Here is a 19,678-nt window from a genome sequence, read left to right as displayed (position 1 = left end):
CTAGGTGTGTCATAGCTTTCCTGCCAAGAAGCAACTTGTTTTCTAATTTCATGGTGGCAATCACCATGTGCTAGCTAGCTATCATATCTGTTGACCAAGCTGCCAAAGGGCCAGCAACCTTACATGCACAGGAGCATGGGAAAACCTGTATTAAGGGTACATTGACTCATGCCTGCAAAGAGTGGGGTCTTAGAAGAAACCCCAAAGAGTGTGCATTCTGAATGCTATTTTTTCTAAGGTACCATCTTGTAACAACAGGTTGTATAGTGTGAGCATATGAGAAGTTAAGTTCTCATTTAAAATCTTGTGTTCTGCAGTAATCTCACCCCCATTTTAGTGAAGAGAACCTGAATATGACCAGAATGAATTATTTTCCCATGTTTGCCTGAGAATTCTGAGAGTTGGGGGAACAAAGGGGCATCCTTTCTTGCTAGCTTCATGCCTTAATCATCATTTCAGCTTTCCATTTAATGCAGAAATTATTTAGGATGGTTTCTAAGACTTTCAGGTGGTTCTCGATAACTTGTTTATCCTTTCACCAACAGTCAGCAATGTCATTTTACAGTGACCAGAAAATATGGCCTGTATCATTTCTGCTTTGAGGGGTTTGTGACCCAGTGGCTTCTCATTTTTGAGGATGGCATGTAAGCATCTGAAAATAATATGGCTCCTCCATTTCATGAACACAAAATGCCACCTATATGTCTATCTTTCTAACTCATAAATGTTTTCAGTTGTGATATCAAAACTTTCACAAATTTAAGTATTTTTATACATCTGATCTGTGGTTTCTAAACATAGTGTATTAAAATCTTCTACCATGATTACCAATGCATCAGTTTTGCCTTTGATTTTCATAATTTTCTTCTTCCTTTTTAAGAAGTTATGATGTATCACATTTATATGAGTAATTTGCTTGCAATAATACTTAGCCATATGAGATGCTGTAAAGGTGTAAATCACCATCTTTAAGGTTATTTGCTATCACTCATCATCATTTTGGTCCACTGGTGCCCAGACAATGTTATATTGATTCTTACTGGAAAGTTACTAGGGACAGGAGTCCTGACCTACTCCATTCTCTAAACATAACAAATGCTATGATCACTGAGAGCCCTCAGATTCAGATCTCATATATTTCAACAGTAATTCCTGTGGCAGCCCACTCTCATACCTATGATCTCTGCTCTGGTTCAGGCAGATCATTTCTTTCCACTCCAGTAGTCAAGTGAACCAGCCACCAATACATTTGGGCTAAGGACCAAATGCAGAGCTAGGAGCCTCCCACTGTGGATGCAGGAGGATGTGAAGAGACACTAAGGTTTTGCCAGAAAGAGGCTATGGGGCAAGTGTGTGCATCAGTAGATGTCCAACTGTGTCTGTCATTGTTTATCTCAAGCATTAGGAAGATCTGTGAAGAAGACACAGTGTCATTCAAGATTCAACCAAATAACCAACTACTCTCTAGTTTTAAAGCATAAACACATCCAGTATTGGAAAATGTATGTTTACAAGATTATTGGGATAAATGGGATGAGCAATGCCAATGGCAATCAGGAAATCTGAGGAGTCAAAACTGGGGGCTCAACTTTCTGAAATTCCAAAGCTGTGGACTCCTAATGGGAGTTATCTCCATACTCCTGTGAGAGTTATCTTCCACAGCAGCTGGACAAGTCTGACCCTCACTGCCGGGAGCCAGCACGGGAAATCCCACCCATGACAAAGGTCATGAGGAAGAGCCCTGAGAGGCAAAGGTGGGACCAGGACTCAAAGGGATCCCCTAGATCTGCTCAAGCATCTACTCCGAAACCAATATCTGTCTGCTTACTGTTTGCTATACTATACTCTTCTGACATTAATGGGGGGGGGGGGAGGGGGGGCTATCCCCGACCACCTTTCTCTATAGAAATTTAACTTAGAGCTCTAGTTAATAAGTCTCCTGGGCATAATTGGAGTGTTTCAATTCAAACCCTCTGAAAGCTTTCTAACTTGCCTGACAGGTTTATCCAGACTTTTTACAACTACGCATATGATTGTTTACAGCCTCAATTCTAGGAATGTAGAGATTTTGAGGAGTTAAAAATCATTAGAATAGAACTGGTTAAGGGATTCATTGTTGAGCCAATACTTGCTGCCAAGTTTTCATATCCTTTATTTGTTGTGTACCCGGGAGTGCATTAATTAATATAGTTGGTATACAGAAAAAACAAGTAGCAACATTAGATCTTTGAGTTAAGTACTTTCTTTGGTGTTACCCACTGCACCTTTGTTCTATAAGGATGTAACTTTATTTAGTACTTTGAGGGTGATGCAGATTAAAGAAAAACACTTCAAGGGAAAATGAGTTAACATTCATCAAGGAAAAGAGCCATAAAATGTTAACAGGCCTCTTGGCCAGAAGATAATGTAAATCACCTGAGACCTTTTTGCATACGGAAAAGTATCAGAAAGAAAGCCTGGCATGGATAAGGGTCAGGACTGCTGCCCCTGCGTGACTCTGCATCTTCCATTATGTAAAACTTAGGGTATATAAGCACCTTTTGAAAATAAAGTTACGGGGTTTTTGCACAAGCTTGGTCTCCATCATGTCAATTCTTTCTCTCTCTCTTTCTCCCTCTCCCTCCCTCTGTTTTTCAGGCTGATTCCTTGGAACACAGAGGCTGTCTGCATTCACTTTTCTGCCCGGGCTTCTAAGACCCACGCGAGAGGGAGCCCAAGGTGGAGCACCCTCTACTATTCAAGTGGGCGCCTGTGGCCTACGTGAACAGAGGAAGTCTCTTGTCTTGAGACTTTATTAGCTTTTTATGTGAACCAAGGAATATCAGCCTCTTTCTCTCCTCTATTTTCTTAACTGCTTTCTTATCTCTCTCTATATCTCTAAGTCTATAAATCTATATCTATATACCTCTCTCGCCTCACTGTCCATGCTTCGGATACCCTGGATCCAACCGGGGCTGGACCCCGGTACCTCACTACCTGGAGTTAGCACAGACCCTACAGGTAAGAGGATCAGTCCCATAAGATGAGTTGCATTGTGACATTAGTCTCAAATCTCAGGGGCCACCTGCACTTATGATGAACTGGTTATAAATTCAGGAGTTCCTATGACACCTTTAGGTTCAAAATTTTGCTAAAATGACTCATAGAACTCAGGAAAGTGCTATACTTATGATACATATCAGCAAGGATACAGCCAAATGGAAGACATGCACAGGATAAGGTGCAGGCGGCCAGCATGTGAGGAGCAGAGCTTCCATGCCCTCACATGGAATCAGGCACAGCCCTCTCCCAGCATCAAAGCATATCAGTGTGGTACCAGGAAGCTTCATCTAGCCCTGGGGTCAAGTATTTTTCTTGGGGTTTCATCAAATAGGCATAATTGATTAAATCACTGCCTCATCATTAAACTGTCTCCAGCCTCCTCCCATCCCAAGATGTTGGGGCTGGGGGATCAAAGTTCCAAGCCTCTAGTCACATTCCTGTCTTTCTGGAAACCAGCCCCCATCCTAAGTTATTCAGAGACCTCAGGGGTCACTCATTAGCATCACAAGATGCTTCTGTCAGTTGGGAAATTTCAAGTTTTGAAACTTTGTGCCAGGAACTGAGGACAAGGACATTTACAATACCACAGGCACAAAGCCACAGGCAGTAATGCTGTGCAGATACTGAGCCCTTCCTCCCTTCCTCAGTTCCTCCTACATTTGACAGTCACTGTCACTAGTGAGAGATAAGTGCCCAGTCAGCAGCTATTCTTAGGGACTTATTTTCCACATCTCCAAACCCACCTGCTCAGAGGCCAAGTCCTCCTCCTTTTGATTTCACCTCTCACTTACTCACCTGGGTCCTGCTTACTCGATGCAGCCAACCATTTCCACCTCTTTCTCCTGAGAAATGCCCAGCATTCTTACTCAGGTCAAGGAAAAGCTACATCAGTCTCTCCGGGTCTCAACCTTTGTATCTTTCAATGGCAGAAACAAAACCAAATTTAAAAGGAAAAGGAAATAAAACCACTGTGAAGTTAGTGGTTTGGGGTAGATATTCTTCTCTCTCTGTGTCTTTACTGCCTTGAACAGTTCTTAGCATTGTAGGCTATATTTTCATACTTTATACATATATATGTGTTTACACATGTATTGCCTATTATGTTAATGAGGTGACCTACAGTGGGCCCTAGATAGCTTCAGGATGGGGGCTGGTCACCATAAAGACCGCAGAAGCGGAGGTGGAGCGGGTGGCCGTGCACCACGAGAGATCCGGATGCGCATGGTCCACCAGGGAATGACGTGGGGCCTCACCAGAGGCCGCCGGCACAGGGTCCTCCTTGGCCGGAGAGGGCGCCTTGCGGGGCTCTTGACCACCGCTGGCCAGCGAGAATACGGGGCTACACGTGTCCCTGTGCCCTCACGCCGGTCAAGCGCATGGGCGGCGCCCAGGTCCCCTCCCTGCCACCCCCCCAACCCCCTGCGCTCAAGCCCGGAGAGCGCTCCGCGCGGTGACGCCGGCCATGGCGGCAGGGGAGCGACACCTGCATGGGGCAGAGCCAGTTAGCTCCCAGACAGGGGACGATGGCTGGTCACCCATGCAGGCAGGCGAGGGCTGGTGGCGACCGGGAAGGGCAGGGCGCACACACAGGGAGGGCCCCCAGGGAGACAAGCCCCACCCCACACGGGCCCTCCTGCCACCTGGCCCCACCACCCGGGCCATCCATCATCCATTATCCATCCATCCGTCCTCCGCAGGTTGCTCTTCATCTAGTCCGACCCTGGGGCTCACATCCAGGGAAACGCCCCCCAGCGAGGAGGCCCAACCTGTACCTACCTGCACCCTGCCATCAGCTGAAACTGGGGAGGAGGGCACACCTGACTGGCTCCTGGCGTCTGCTGGACTGGGGAGTTGGGACCAGGTGCCCAAGCGCCACCTCCATGCTCAGTGGGGTCACTGAGGTGCAAAGACATGCAGGGCCCCAGCCTGAGGCCAGCAACCCCCACCCCGACCCCTCCCTAAGTCGGACAGCACTTAGCCGATGAACAGCAACAACAACTGAGTTAAACTGCCCATTCCCACCCAATACTTTGGCCACCTGATGGGAAGAGCTGACTCATTAGAAAAGTCCCTGTTGCTGGAAAAGATTGAGGGCAAGAGGAGAAAGGGACAACAAAGGACGAGATGGTTGGATGGCATCACCACCTCAATGGACATGAGTGTGAGCAAGGTCCAGGAGATGGTGAAGGACAAGGAAGCCTGGTGTGCTGTAATCCATGGGGTTGCAAAGAGTTGGATGCAACTGAGAACTGAACAACAACAATCCATTTTAGTTCACTGATTCCCAAAATGTGGGTGTTTAATCTTGCCATCTCCTGCTTGACCACATCCAATTAACCTTGGTTCAAGAGTCTGAGGGAGTATGCAGATGGGCGCCCCCAGGGTAGAGCAATTGGAGATTCATTCTCTATTGACCAAAATTCGAAGACAAGAATCGCAGGGCAGTTGAGGAGGCTGGACTCTGCAGAGACCACATATTTCTCATTGGGGAAGTCAGGAGACCTCTCTGACCACACATGTACAGAAAAGACTCCTTGAAGGTCAAAGGGGGGTCACATCCAGGTGCCTTTTTGGTAGAATCCATTTTGGCTAAGCAATGTGTACACACACATGGGAAGATACTGAGATATGGACTGTGAACCAGGCAAATCATAGTGATTGGCCAAAGGAAAGCTGGAAGAAATACCCAGTAAAAGTAATTCGAACTACCACGCAGGCACGACTCAGCAACTCAGGAACTCTCCTGTTGAGTCTGCCCATGTGTCTACCCGCATGTACTCTTCTCCCTCCTAATACTTTACTTGTTTCACTACTTTCTGTCTTTGTGGAAATTCTTTTCTGCAAAGCTGAATTACCAGGGCCCTTGTCACTGACCAGTGGTCTACTGGTTAGGATCTGGTGCTTTCACTGCCATGACCCAGCCCAGTCTCTGGTTGGGAACCCAGGCCCCACTCCAAGTCATTGCAGGCTGAGGCCACTTGAGATCATCACTAACATTTCTACAACATCAGACTTTACTTTCACCACCAGATAGATCACAACTGAGTGTCTTTTTTGTTTTGGCCCATGTATAGCTGTTCATCCTGTTCATGACACCAATTGTCTTGTTGTCTGCACTATTTGCCGAACCCAGAGTCGGCAAGGCTCAAGCTAAGAGGCTGGAATGAGACACGAGGAGCTGTAGGAACTGCAGACACGTTTATTCTCTCCTGGCTGACGCAGCAGCCATATTACAACTCTCTCCTCTTATGGCTGACCCAATGGGCATAGCCGTGACACAGTAGTAAATGCTGCTGCTTGTCCAGGTGAAGCTTATATATGCGAACCGCACACAACCCGTGACCAAATGAGCACCTTGTAAGGCTCGCGTGCAGTGCTACAAATGATCCCAGCTGTTACATAGACATTATTTACAAAACATGGAGTGAGGGAGCCTGAACACGCCATCTTGCCCAATTAGCTGTCTCCCAGAGCCCAGCTGCTTCATTCTTTCTGAAGCTATTAGTAATTGCCCTCTGCTCTTCCCCAGGAGCATACTGGAGACCTTCTGACCTGGGGGCTCAACTTCCAGTGTCAAATCTTTTTGCCTTTTCATACTGTCCATGGGGTTCTCCAAGAATATTAGAGTAGGTTGCTGGTTCTTTCTCCAGTGGACCCTGTTTTCTTAGAACTCTTCACTGTGACCCCCCAATCTTGGGTGGCTCTGCACAGCATGGCTCATAGCCTCATTGAGTTAAGAAAGCCGCTTCCCCACAACAAGGCTGTAATCCATGAAAGGGAAGATCTTATACGTAAGAAGCCCTAAAGATTCCACCAAAAAATCTGTTAGAGCTAATATATGAATTCAGCAAACTATCAGTACACAAAATCAACACACAAAAATCAGTTGCATTTCTATACAGTAACAATGAACAGTCTGAAAAGAAAATAATGGAAATATTCAATTTACAATGGCATCAAAAAGAATAAAACACTTAGGTGTAAACTTTACAAGGGTTTCCCTGATGGCTCAGCTGGTAAAGAATTCACCTGCAATGTGGGAGACCTGGGTTTGATCCCTGGTTTGGGAAGATACCCTGGAGAATGGAAAGGCTGCCCACTCCAGTATTCTGGCCTGGAGAATGCCACAGACTGTATGTATAGTCCATGGGGTCACAAAGAGTCGGGCACGACTGATTGACTTTCACTGTCACTTTCATAAACTTTCCAAAGGAGGTGGAAGACTTTACAATGAAAACTCAAAAATCTTGTTGGAATAAAGAAGACATAAATAAACAGAAACATAAATCTTTCATCGATTTAAAGATTTAATATTTTTAAAATCTCAATAATACCCAAAGCAATCCACAGATTCAGTTAAATCTCCATCAGTATTCTAATGATTTTTTTTTTTTTTGCAAAAAATAGAAAAAACTATTCTAAAATCCAGTGACATCTTAAAGGACCCCAATAGGTAAAGCAATCTGGAAAAAGAACAAAACTAGAGGATTCACATTTCCTGGTTTCTAAACTTCCTGAAAATCTATGGTAATCAGAACAGTGTAGTACTTGCGTAAAGACAGACACACCAATGGAAAAAGACTAGAGATCCCAGAAACACACTCTTCCATATATAGTCAAATGATTTTTGACAAGGGCGCTAAAACCATTCAGTGGGGAAAGAACAGTCTTTTCAACAATGATGCTGGGAAAACTGGATATCCTCATGGAAAAGAATGAAGTAGGACCCTTCAGTTCAGTTCAGCCACTCAGTGGTGTCTGACTCTTTGTGACCCCATGAATCACAGCACACCAGGCCTCCCTATCCATCACCAACTTCCGGAGTTCACTCAGACTCACGTCCATAGAGTCCGTGATGCCATCCAGCCATCTCATCCTCTGTCGTCCCCTTCTTCTCCTGCCCCCAATCCCTCCCAGCATCAGAGTCTTTTCCAATGAGTCAACTCTTCGCATGAAGTGGCCAAAGTACTGGAGTTTCAGCTTTAGCATCATTCCGTCCAAGGAACACCCAGGGCTGATCTCCTTTAGAATGGACTGGTTGGATCTCCTTGCAGTCCAAGGGACTCTCAGGAGTCTTCTCCAGCACCACAGTTTAAAAGCATCAATTCTTCGGTGCTCAGCCTTCTTCACAGTCCAACTCTCACATCCAAATATGACCACTGGAAAACCAATAGCCTTGACTAGACGGACCTTTGTTGGCAAAGTAATGTCTCTGCTTTTGAATATGCTATCTAAGTTGATCATAACTTTCCTTCCAAGGAGTAAGCATCTTTTAATTTCATGGCTGCGGTCACCATCTGCAGTGATTTTGGAGCCCCCCCAAAATAAATTCTGATACTGTTTCTACTGTTTCCCCATCTATTTCCCATGAAGTGATAGGACCAGATGCCATGATCTTCGTTTTCTAAATGTTGAACTTTAAGCCAACTTTTTCACTCTCCTCTTTCACTTTCATCAAGAGGCTTTTTAGTTCCTCTTCACTTTCTGCCATAAGGGTGGTGTCATCTGCATATCTGAGGTTGTTGATATTTCTCCGTGCAATCTTGATTTCAGCTTGTGCTTCTTCCAGCCCAGGGTTTCTCATGATGTACTCTGCATATAAGTTAAATAAGCAGGGTGACAATATACAGCCTTGACGTACTCCTTTTCCTATTTGGAACCAGTCTGTTGTTCCATGTCCAGTTGTAACTGTTGCTTCCTGACCTGCATATAGGTTTCTCAAGAGGCAGGTTAGGTGGTCTGGTATTCCCATCTCTTTCAGAATTTTCCACAGCAAATTTGGAAAACTCAGCAGTGGCCACAGGACTAGAACATGTCAGTCTTCATTCCAATCCCAAAGAAAGGCAATGCCAAAGAATGCTCAAACTACTGCACAATTGCACTCATCTCACACGCTAGTAAAGTAATGCTCAAAATTCTCCAAGCCAGGCTCCAGCAATACGTGAACTATGAACTTCCAGATGTTCAAGCTGGTTTTAGAAAAGGCAGAGGAACCAGAGATCAAATTGCCAACATCTGCTGGATCATGGAAAAAGCAAGAGTTCCAGAAAAACATCTATTTCTGCTTTATTGACTATGCCAAAGCCTCTGACTGTGTGGATCATAATGAACTGAAAGTAGGACCCTTACCTAACACCGCAAACAAAATTAACTCAAAATGGACCTAAGACCTAAGGATAAAACTTGAAACTATTAATCTCTTAGGAGAAAATATTTAGGGTAAAATCTTCTGTCATTGAACTTGGTAATGATTTATTGCATATGGTACAAAAGGTGTAAGCAACAAAAGATGATATAGACAAATTGGACTGTATGAAAAAACCTTAAAGATTTGTGTATCAAATGGCAATCAACAAAGTAAACTGGCAACTCATAGAAGGAAGAGAATATTTGCAAATCACATATCGAAATAATTAATAGCCAAAATATATTAAAAATTCCTAAAACTCAACAACAATATAAACCATGTGATTCAAACATGGGCAAAGGACTTGTATAGACATTTCTCCAAAGAAGATATTTAAATGTCCAGCAAATTCATGAAAAGGTTCTCAGTATCACTGATCACACAGTTCAGTTCAGTTCAGTCACTCAGTCGTGTCTGACTCTTTGCTGCTGCTGCTGCTAAGTCACTTCAGTTGTGTCCGACTCTGTGCGACCCCATAGACGGCCGCCCACCAGGCTCCCCCGTCCCTGGGATTCTCCAGGCAAGAACACTGGAGTGGGTTGCCATTTCCTTCTCCAATGCGTGAAAGTGAAAAGTGAAAGTGAAGTCGCTCAGTCGTGTCCGACCCTCAGCGACCCCATGGATTACAGCCTTCCAGGCTGCTCCGTCCATGGGATTTTCCAGGCAGGAGTACTGGAGTGGGGTGCCATTGCCTTCTCCGGTCCGACTTTTTGCGACCCCATGAATCGCAGCACGCCAGGCCTCCCTGTCCATCACCATCTCCTGGAGTTCACTCAAACTCATGTCCATTGAGTCAGTGATGCCATCCAGCCATCTCATCCTCTGTCGTCCCCTTCTCCTCCTGCCCCCAATCTCTCCCAGCATCAGGGTCTTTTCCAGTGAGTCAACTCTTCGCATGAGGTGGCCAAAGTACTGGAGTTTCAGCTTCAGCATCAGTTCTTCTAAAGAACATCCAGGACTGATCTCCTTTAGGATGGACTGGTTGGATCTCCTTGCAGTCCAAGGGACTCTCAAGAGTCTTCTCCAACACCACAGTTCAAAAGCATCAATTCTTCAGCACTCAGCTTTCTTCACAGTCCAACTCTCACATCCATACATGACCGCTGGAAAAACCATAGCCTTGACTAGACCGACCTTTGTTGGCAAAGTAATGTCTCTGCTTTTCAATATGCTATCTAGGTTCACTAGGGAAATGCAGATCAAAGCTATGGGATACCACCTCATAGCTATTAGAATGACTTGCTATTGAAAACAAAAAACACAACAAACAAAAAAAAGAAAACAACAGATGCTGATGAGGATGTGAAGAAGCTGAAAACTTCCGTGGTGTTTGAAAGAAGGTAAAATGGTACAGCTAACGTAGAAAATCAAGGGAATTTCCTCAAAGAATTAAAAATGTAGTAGCCATATGACCCAGAAATTCTTCTTCTGGATATGTAATCAAAAAGATTGAGAGCAAGGTCTGGAAGAGGTAGTACACCCATGTTCACAGCAGCAATATCCTCGCTAGCTGAAACATGGAAGCAACTGAAGTGTACATTGATGAACAGATAAGTGAAATGTGATATGAACACGCAGTGGAATATTATTCAACCTTTAAAAGGAAAGAAAGTCTGCAATATGCTATAACATGGATGAATCTTGAGGACATCGTGCTAAGCGACTAAGCCAGTTACAGAGGGACAAATAATGTATGACTCCACTTACATGAGGCATCTAGAGTCGGCAAGGGCCTTCCCAAGTGGCCCAGTGCAGGAGATGCGAGTTCAGTCGCTGGGTCAGGAAGATCCCCTGGAGAAGGAAATAGCAACCCACTCCAGTATTCTTGCCTGGGAAATCCCATGGATAAAGAAGCCTGGCAGGGTTACAGTACATGGGGTCACAGAAGAGTCAGACACGACTTAAGTGACTAAACAACAGCAACAAAGAATAGTCAAATTCATAGATAGAGAAAGTAAAACAGCAGGTGCCAGGGACTGAGGAGAGGGAAGACTGAGGAGTTAGTGTTTAATGGTTATAAACTTTCAGTTTTGCAAGATGAAGAGTTCTGGGGATGAATGGTGGTGATGGTTGTAAACTGTACAAATCTGTAACTACTGAACTATACTCTTAAAATACTTAAAATGATTAATTTTTATTACTACAAAAATAAAGTTGAAGAAAAATGTTCTATCAAGCCAGAAAACAACATGGAAGACACTTAAATTATTACTAAGTGAAAAAGCCAATCTATGTACCATATCATTCCAACCACATGACATTCTGGAAAAGGCAAAACTATGGAGACAGTAAAAAAAGTAAAAATCCTTTCAGTGGTTTGCAGGAGTTAAGAGAGAGGGAGGGATAATAGGCAGAGCACGGATTTTTCTGGCAGCGGAACTATTCCGCACGACGGGAGAATGGTACGTGGCTGTTGACGGGCCAGTGCAGGGCCACGCCGGGGGTAAGGGAGGAGCGTGATGCGAAGAGCTAAGGCAGAAGCCTCTCTGGTCAAGGCAGAACCCTGCCAGTCCAAGAGAGCGCAGGGCCTATGCCCACCTTGGCTCCCTTCCCACCTTGCCAGGTGAGCCAGTGAGGGGGTGAGGTGGGGGGAGCAGCTGATGTGGCAACGTAAGGTGTCAGTCAGTGCCCAGGAGCCAGGTGACTAGGCTTAAGTATGACCAAGCTCGCACAGCAGTGGGAAGGGAAAGTTAGTGGCTGGATGGGGTGGGGAGGTGTCAGTTCACTTTTGGAAATGTTTGGTTTTTAGATGAGGGGTCTTGGGTCCAAGTAAGAGCTCAGTGGTGGATGTCCAGTGTGCAGACACCGTTTTCTGGAGACAGGGAAAGCAAGGAGGGCTGGATTTGCCAGCCTGTCTCGGTTGCCAGTTCCATGAGACTTGCTGAGAATCGAGAAGGCAGAGCCTGCTATCTGCCTGCTCCAGCCTGAGCCCCTCACCCCCACACCGCCAGGAACGATGCTGCAGTGGAACAAGCTGGAATCCTGGATACCTGCCCACAGTCATTTCTCTGCAAATTACCTGGGCGTGTGTCCATGTCTGAAGCAACACTGACACAGAAGAAAACACACCCACCCGTGAGAACATGGAGCTGCCTGCACAGCGCACTGGCTCAGAGGGCTCTAGTCCTGATGATGCCTTTGCAGGCACATAGCCCAGGACAGCCCTGCCCTCCCCCAAACACCAGGAAGGTGCCAGGGCCCTCACCCTCTCCCCAACACAAAGCAATGAAACAGAGGACATCTCATCCGCTGCTGCTTTTTATTGACGTGTGCGTGCATATGCAGGGAGTCCTGAAAGACCGGGAGGCGGGTCCCTGAAGGGCCAGGGCTTCAGCGCACTTGGGCCAGGTTGTGTTTCTTGTACAGCAGTGCCCGCCTCTTTTCGCGCTCTCGCACAAAGACGCGCAGACCAGTGGTTGGGAAGGTCACTGCCGCAGGCTGGGAGCTGGCTGGGCCCTCCTCCGTCAGCCACGGGCTCTGCAGGCAGCTGGATGCACACGGCCGGACCCTGGAGCACACGGAAGGGCAGCATTTACCACGCTCCCACCTGCAGGTCAGCGCACAAGGGCATGGGCCAGGCAGAGCTGGAGGAGTTGCTCACCAGGGGTGCACACACAGTGTGCTTCGGAGGAAGGCCACAGCACCCCCAGACAGCCCGGCATAGCAGTGGCTCAGCTGGATGAGCCCCTTGCGCAGGCCCTTCTGCGTGTCTCTAATTCCCTCACTGCTCACCGGGTACTCAGCGCTCAACCTGTGTGTGTGGTGGTCACGTGACTGAGGTTACCCTCGATGGACGAAGTCACAGAGACCTGGGGTCACCATCAACAGACCCCAGGCCCGCTTTTCCTTCTCGCCCGCCCACCCCGCAGAGCACACGTGGAGACTCACATGATGAAGGCTGTAACACCTATGGCCCAGATGTCAGTCTGCGTGACAGCGCCCTGGCCCTCCAGGAGCTCTGGAGCTGGGGACGGCACAGGTGGGGGTCACGGGCTGTTTGCAGTGGAGGGGGCAGGGGGACAGGACTGGGGCTTGCTCCCGGCACACCCCTCCCCCAGATCAGGCCTGGTGTCTGCACCCTGCGCACCCATGGTCTCCATGTAGTCCTTGAATCTCTCTGAGGGCAGGACCCTCTCCTGGGCCAAGCTCTGGGCGTTTCCAAAGTCGATGACCTTGAGCAGGTTATACTCCGTGACAATCATGTTCTCCGACCTGAGGTCTAGGTGCAGGATACCCTGGGCATGCAGGTACTGGGTGGCACTTAGTATCTGCCACAGATAGTCCTTCACCTCTGATTCCGAGTAGGAGTCCCTGGGGGCAGAGGGCCAGTTAGGGGGCACACGGGGAGAGGCACCCAGGCTCTTTCCACAGCCAGCCCCAGGGCAATCAGGAAGCACCAGCCTTCCCTGTGGGCTTAGGAAGGAGGTCCCAGACCTACTGAGTGACTCTGGTGGGCTGACGGGCGGAGGCGGGGCAGAGGTGGGTGAGGAGGCAGACCACAGTGCTCCAGCCAGGTCCTGAGCCTGGAATCCAGGCCAGGGCGATCCTCACCTCTCGGCCAGACAGGGGAGCAGCTCAGGCCCGGAGCACAGCTCCAAGATGAGGACCAGGTGCCTGGGGCTGAGGTAGGCAGCCTGCAGCTGTGCCAGGTGTGGGTGGCGCAGGCCCTTGAGGGCCTCGTACTCCTGCAGCACGGCGGCCCTGTCTGCAGGGTGGTAGGGCACGATCTTGGCAGCCAGCACGCGCCCACTGGCCTTCTCCCGGCACTGCCGCACCACGCTGAAGCGGCCCCTGGGGAGGAGCGCAGGCCAGGCTGGAGGCTCAGGCCAGACCCCGCCCTCCCTCCCAGTCTGGAGAAGCAAGCCCAGCGGGGAGGTCCGGGAGAGGGTGGCAGACCCTGAGGGGATGTGGACGCAAGTGATCAGAGGGGTGGAAGCACGGGGCTGGGGTGGGAGCTCGAAGAGCCAGCGGGGTGGAGGAGGCCCCGCCGCCTGCCCTCCCGGAGGCCCTGCACCTTCTCATCTGCGTCTGGAAGGCGAAGGTCTGCATGCTGGGGAGGGGCCGGGCCGGCCCCGCTGCACCGCTCTCCTCTTCAGAGGCTGTAGGAAGAGGGCAACCCTGCACCGCCATCTCCCCCAACCTCTCCTCCCATCATCACCCCTCCCCAACCCTACAGGAACGCCCTCTTTGAACCCCCAACACTCTGCCCTCTCATTCCTCAGGCCGTTGTGGGTGGGGGGCCTAGCGGGCAGAAGGAGTCACCCCAAGTGAGTGTGTGACCGGTGGGGGTGGCAAGCGCATTCCCACAGAGGCCTGCCCAGGGGCTCACCCAGGCGGCTGGGCCCTCCCAGGAGGACCTGCTCCGAGGGGCTGCTGTAGGGGCCCATGCCCGCCTTGCTGACGCAGGCCGTCCGGAAGGTGTATGCCCCACCCCGAGAAAGCTTGCCCGTGAGGTAGCAGCAGTCAAAGACGTCCGAGGCCAGCGTGCTCCAGCTGCCGCCTGGGACACACGGGAGTGAGTGAGAGGCAGCCCAGCCACGGCCGCCCACTCCCTGTCAGGGTGGAGAGGCCCAACAGGGGCAGAGAGCAGCCAGGCGCATCCCCAGCCCGCTGCCCCCGCCCACAGAGACTCTGGGACCCCCCAGGAGGCGCGGGTTGGGGAGCGGCCCCACACCTTCCAGGCTGCACTGCACAATGTACGTCACAGGGCCGTACGACTCCACAGGCTTCCAGACCAGCAGCACCCCGTCCGCATGCACCTCCCCGATGTCCGGCCGTGGTGAGGAAGAGGGGCGCTCTGTGGGGCCCACAGTCAGCAGTCCGGGCTGGGCTTGCAGGAGCTCTCCATGGAAACTCTGAGCCCCAGCCAGCCTGCCTCATCCTCCTCACCCTACTGTCAGGCCCCTGAGCCCACCCGCCCCTGGTCCAGTTCACTCGGGGTCCTTTCCAAGGCTGACTAGTAGGAAGAGTCCAGTGCCTCTCCTTCAAGGGGCCTCGGGAGGTGTCTGCCCTGCTCCCCTCCCACTGGTGCCCACCCAGGAGCCCCACGGAATGGCCCTTGCTCACAGCTCCCCACCAACCCTAGGCTCTAGTCAGGGGGGCCTCTGCTTTGCCGGACTGTGGTGCAGGGCAGGTGGGGGCTGGGGATCAGGTCAGAGGTCTGAGAGCTAGGCTCGCAGCCTCTGCTTTGGGTCCCCCAGAAACACACCCTGGCGCTGTGTTCTGAGAGCATGGTTGGACTGTAATACAAAATGGAAAGCCGCCGCCTCCTGCACTACTGGAGAGACAGGGAGGTACCACGGGAATGCAAGGAGAAGAGCCCCCAAAGAGGGGTCGGGGAGAGGCCTGGCCAGCTGTCACCCTGCTCCCATGTCCCCTCCCCATGCCTCCAGACCCGGGGAGGGCCAGGCTGTGGGTGCCCGGGCGCTCAGCCTCACGCTCCCTGGGCCCTTCACAGCCGACCCACCTGCCTTCCGGAGGACGGCCGTCGTGGCTGCCGTCCCCAGCGCGTTGCTCACACTGCATGTGTACACGCCCAGGTCCTCAGCAGTCACCACCAGGATGGTCAAAAGCTGGAAGTTCTTGAGCGTGGAGGAGATGAGGAGGCGGCTGCTGCTCTCAAGCAGAGCCCCATCTGCAGCAGGAGAAAGTGAGCCTCAAGATAAGGTCCCAGCAGGCGCCCTGCCTCGTGGTCACGCCCAGGGCCCACACCCTCTCTGAGCCTCAGTTTCCGTCTATGCAGTGAGAGTAATGCCCGAAAGGAGTACCCTGCCTCCCTGGCCTTCAGCCTCAGGAGAGCTCTTTACCTTTACTCCAGGTGGCCTGTGCGGCTGGCTGGGCCACCACCTGGCAGGCCAGAGTCACAGACTGGCCCAGGACCACCGTCTCATCCGAGAGCTCCCTTAGGAATGATGGTGCTGGGGAACGGAGGTGAGGTGAGCCTTCAGAGGTGGCCTTAGGCCTGAGAGCAAGGCCTGACCCCCACTGCAGGGATACAGGAAATGAGCTCCATCCCCACCCAGCTCATCTCCAACTCCAGCGCCTACTCCAGGAAGGCTTCCAGGACTGCCGGCTCCTGACTGCTGGGCTGCCCGTCTCCCCGTGTGCACTTGAGCCCCTGTGGATGTCAGCTTCCCCTCGCCACCCTGCACTAGTCTTGACAGCGTTCCCCTCCCCCAGTGTCAGGTCCCTTGGGCTGCAGTGAGGGGCCTCGCCTCTGGGCAGTGTACCCACCTCGGTCCTTGCTCTTCAGGCGGAAGGAAGCGAGACCTGCCTTCTTCCGGGGAGGACTCTCCTTCTCCAGACCTGCAGTAAGGAAGTGGCCGCGCGAGGGAGGTCACACTCTGGGGGCCTGGCTCCTCTGGGAGCACGAGGGGAAGGCTCTGGGGATCCCCACGTGGCAGAAAAGCCCAGTCCCAAGCGGTCTTGTTGGCAATGAGCTAAATGCACGGCCGAGGGCACCAGCCCTCCCTACCCCACGTGTCAGCCACTGCGGGCAGCTGAGGCCAGCAGCTCAGGGGCCACTGGGCCAGCTGAGGGCGCTGGGGTCAGGATCAGGGAGGGCCGGGCCAGTTCCTATCTCCAAGGGGGTGTAACTGCAGCTGCATTACTGGGCTTCAGATGCACATGGGGAGGGACTGGAGGCCGCACAGCTGACCTCAGAAACAAGCCACTGTGTCCCGGGAGGTGTGGGCAGCACCAGGTCAGGGGAAGGAGCATAGGATGGGGGGCTTCCTGCATCACTCAGGCAAGCTCCGGAGCTATCTTTTTGGCCAAGGAGCCCCAAAGTGCAGAGCGGGAAACATGGATGTGCCCAGTTCTGGGGCAGAGTAGGGGTAGTAACCTTCAGGCCTGCCTCTCAGGAGGCGGGAGATGTGAGCCACCGAGGCCTTCACCCTCTGGCGTAGCCCCAGCTCTGTGGGCTCCTCCAGCAGTGAGTGCCTTCCAGGGAAGTGGAAGAGCCTGCCGGAAGGGGGTGACCACTTGCGCTTCCTGCCGCCGGCAGCTTTCCCGAGCAGGGCCTCCATGTCCTCTGGCTCCTCTGTGATCTCCAGGCTGGCTGGCCAGGGCCACGCAGCCTCTGGGAGCTCAGCCAGCTCCTCCCCAGCCTCAGACTCAGGGGAGGATGGACGCTCCGGCTCCACTGGCTTGGGGATCTTCCTAAAGATCATGAACTCAAATGGGAGATACTTGATATCATACAGATCAGACAGATTGAGGTAGGCAGGATCCACCTCTGAGATGTCCAGGGACACGGTGTCTGCTGCTTCTGGGTCCCTGGACAGGTCCTGGATCTGTACGAGTGACACCTGAGAGCCCCCACTGAAGTCTTCCCACGAGCCCAACTCCTGGGAGGTCCTCGGGAGGGTTCTATCGCCCTCGGGTGCAGGCACTGTGCTAGCCTGGGGTGGTGGGCTCTCGGTCCCTGCCTCGTCCTGCTCCTCCGAGGACTGAGAGACGGCCCAGGTCATCTTGGCCCACATGGGGCCCTGCCCCAGCATTCCACCGGCGTCCCCTCCAAAGGCAAAGGTGCCGTAGCCCGCCACCCCTGCGTAGCCCCCACGGCTCCCCAGGGAGAACTTCCGTGTGGTCGCCTGCTCCTGAGGCCGCTGTAGGCTGGGTGAAGACTGGGACAAGTCCTCTGTCTCCTGGACCAGGCCTTCAGCATCCAGAGAGGGGCTCGACTCTGTGCCCATCTGGGAGGCTGGCTCTGGGGGTCTGGGTGATCCAGGCCTCTTGGTGAGAGGGACGGCCTTCAGCACGCTCTGAGAGTCTACCTGGGGGCTTGCTTGGGCAGGGGGCAGACAGGCCTGCAGCTTTCCTGGGAAGGAAGGGCTAGGGGATGACAAGAGGGCCTCTGTGCAGGGCCCTGAAGGGAAGGAGCCAGGAGGCTGTGGTGCCAAGGCCTCAGGGGGGCCACTGTCCTGGGGGGTGGGGACCCACTGGGGCTGAGAGAAAGGGGCAGCCTGCCCTCCACAGCGGTCCTGGGACAACCCCTCTGGCTGAGTGGAGCACCCATCACTACTGGCAGACGGCAGTCTCAGCCCCTGCGGGGTCCCCTCTGGATGCTCTTTCTCCCTGGCACGTGCACCCCCTCCAGGCATGCCCTCTCCTTGGGCATCTTGAGGACTCAGGGGAGCCGGAGCGGGACACTGCCCCTTGCTGCAGGCCTTGGTGGAGGAACTGGCAGTGTTCGGTGGGTCACGGTCCAGGGAGCGGCGGGAGCCAGAGGCCTCCTGGGGGCTTGCTCTGGGCATCGGCACGGCCGTCTCCAAGGGGGCTGCTGTGGCCTGCAGGGCAGCCTGCTCCTCCATGGCAGCCGCCTCCTCCAGTGCCCGGTGCTCCAGCAGTGGCTCTCGAAGTCCCGGCAGGATGCCCGAGAAGTAGCCACCCTTGAGAAGGTGCCGCCGGCGGGCGGGGTGCCGCCTGCCCCCTGTGGACAGGCCCCCTAGCTCTGGGCCTTCGCCCACCTGCTGGTAGAACAGGCTTCGGATGACGCTCTGCCGGGGCACACAGCCCAGGGCAGCTGCTGGCTCCTCACCCTGCAACGATGCAGGCAGAGCCGAGGCTGCGGCGGGTGGACAGGCCTCGGCCTCCTCAGGCAGGCTGGCCGAAGGCCTCAGGAAGCCCCGGGGGTGCAGCAGCGGGGAGTGGGTCACCGGGGAGGACGGCAGCGACTTGGCCCGGGCGAACGGGGCCAACTCGTTGTCGGAGGAGGAGGAGCTGCTGGAGGAGCCGCTGGCATCGCCACGCAGGTGCCGGGCAATCCCGAGGGATGGGCTGTCGGGCGGGCCCTGGAGCAGCTCTGGGATGGAACGCATCACCAGGATGGACTTGTAGCTCATCAGGGAGCGCTGGGGGCGTGGAGGACAGGGGCCCGTCAGCAGGGGACCCGCTGCCTTCCCAGTCCAGAGGGGATCTCAGGAAACGGTGGGCCTTAAAACACATGGTCCCCAGGGCTCCGTTATCTTGTCCCCACCTTGGCAGAGACGTTGCATGTTGCCCCGCCTCACCCCGCTGGCTCAGGGAGCAAAGACTTGAAATGAAGGGTGCCCCGCCCCACTCTCTTGCTCTGCAGACCCAGAAGGGACACAGAGCCAGCCCTCTGGGCCTCATTTCCCTCTCTGGCCTCCGGCCGCTTCTGCACCCAGCCCCTCACCCCTCCACAAGGCCGTGCAGCCCACCTGCCAGCGACTGCGGGCCAGGAGGAACTTCAGCTGCTTGGTGTTGATGAAGTGGGCCTCCTCCGCGGGCACAGACTTCTGGGGGCGCCCAGGTGAGAGATCCTCGTTGGGGGTGTGGGGAGCCCCTGGGGCATCCTGCAGCCCAGGCAGGCCCCCACTCCTCTTGGCCTCACTTTCCCTCCCTGCGAGCCAGGCCAGCCCACATCCAGCCTACTCACCCGGAACCAGGGGTGGGCGAGGCACTTGGCAGCGCTGGGCCGAGCCC

The 19,678-nt window shown here is 52.7% G+C and overlaps 1 protein-coding gene across 45 annotated transcripts in view; it reads right to left on the bottom strand.

Annotated features, from left to right (window-relative positions):
* OBSCN (obscurin, cytoskeletal calmodulin and titin-interacting RhoGEF) overlaps window positions 12,470-19,678 on the bottom strand; it is a 232,988-nt gene continuing 225,779 nt past the window's right edge. For all 45 annotated transcript variants that reach the window (XM_018051517.1, XM_018051518.1, XM_018051542.1 and 42 more), the window contains 14 exons: window positions 19,632-19,677; window positions 19,414-19,491; window positions 17,073-19,083; window positions 16,463-16,534; window positions 16,036-16,146; window positions 15,696-15,863; window positions 14,904-15,026; window positions 14,559-14,729; window positions 14,244-14,328; window positions 13,781-14,020; window positions 13,317-13,540; window positions 13,118-13,193; window positions 12,831-12,980; window positions 12,470-12,737 (listed from right to left, as the gene is read on the bottom strand). In XM_018051517.1, the coding sequence (XP_017907006.1) occupies window positions 12,560-12,737; window positions 12,831-12,980; window positions 13,118-13,193; window positions 13,317-13,540; window positions 13,781-14,020; window positions 14,244-14,328; window positions 14,559-14,729; window positions 14,904-15,026; window positions 15,696-15,863; window positions 16,036-16,146; window positions 16,463-16,534; window positions 17,073-19,083; window positions 19,414-19,491; window positions 19,632-19,677 (3,733 nt within the window). In that variant the 3' untranslated portion in view covers window positions 12,470-12,559. The remainder of the gene's footprint in view (window positions 12,738-12,830; window positions 12,981-13,117; window positions 13,194-13,316; window positions 13,541-13,780; window positions 14,021-14,243; window positions 14,329-14,558; window positions 14,730-14,903; window positions 15,027-15,695; window positions 15,864-16,035; window positions 16,147-16,462; window positions 16,535-17,072; window positions 19,084-19,413; window positions 19,492-19,631; window position 19,678) is intronic.

This window comes from Capra hircus, chromosome 7, assembly GCF_001704415.2.
Source record: "Capra hircus breed San Clemente chromosome 7, ASM170441v1, whole genome shotgun sequence".
Lineage (NCBI taxonomy): Eukaryota > Metazoa > Chordata > Mammalia > Artiodactyla > Bovidae > Capra > Capra hircus.
Note: the sequence above shows the minus strand (reverse complement) of the source record. Positions and strands in the feature narration are given on the sequence as shown.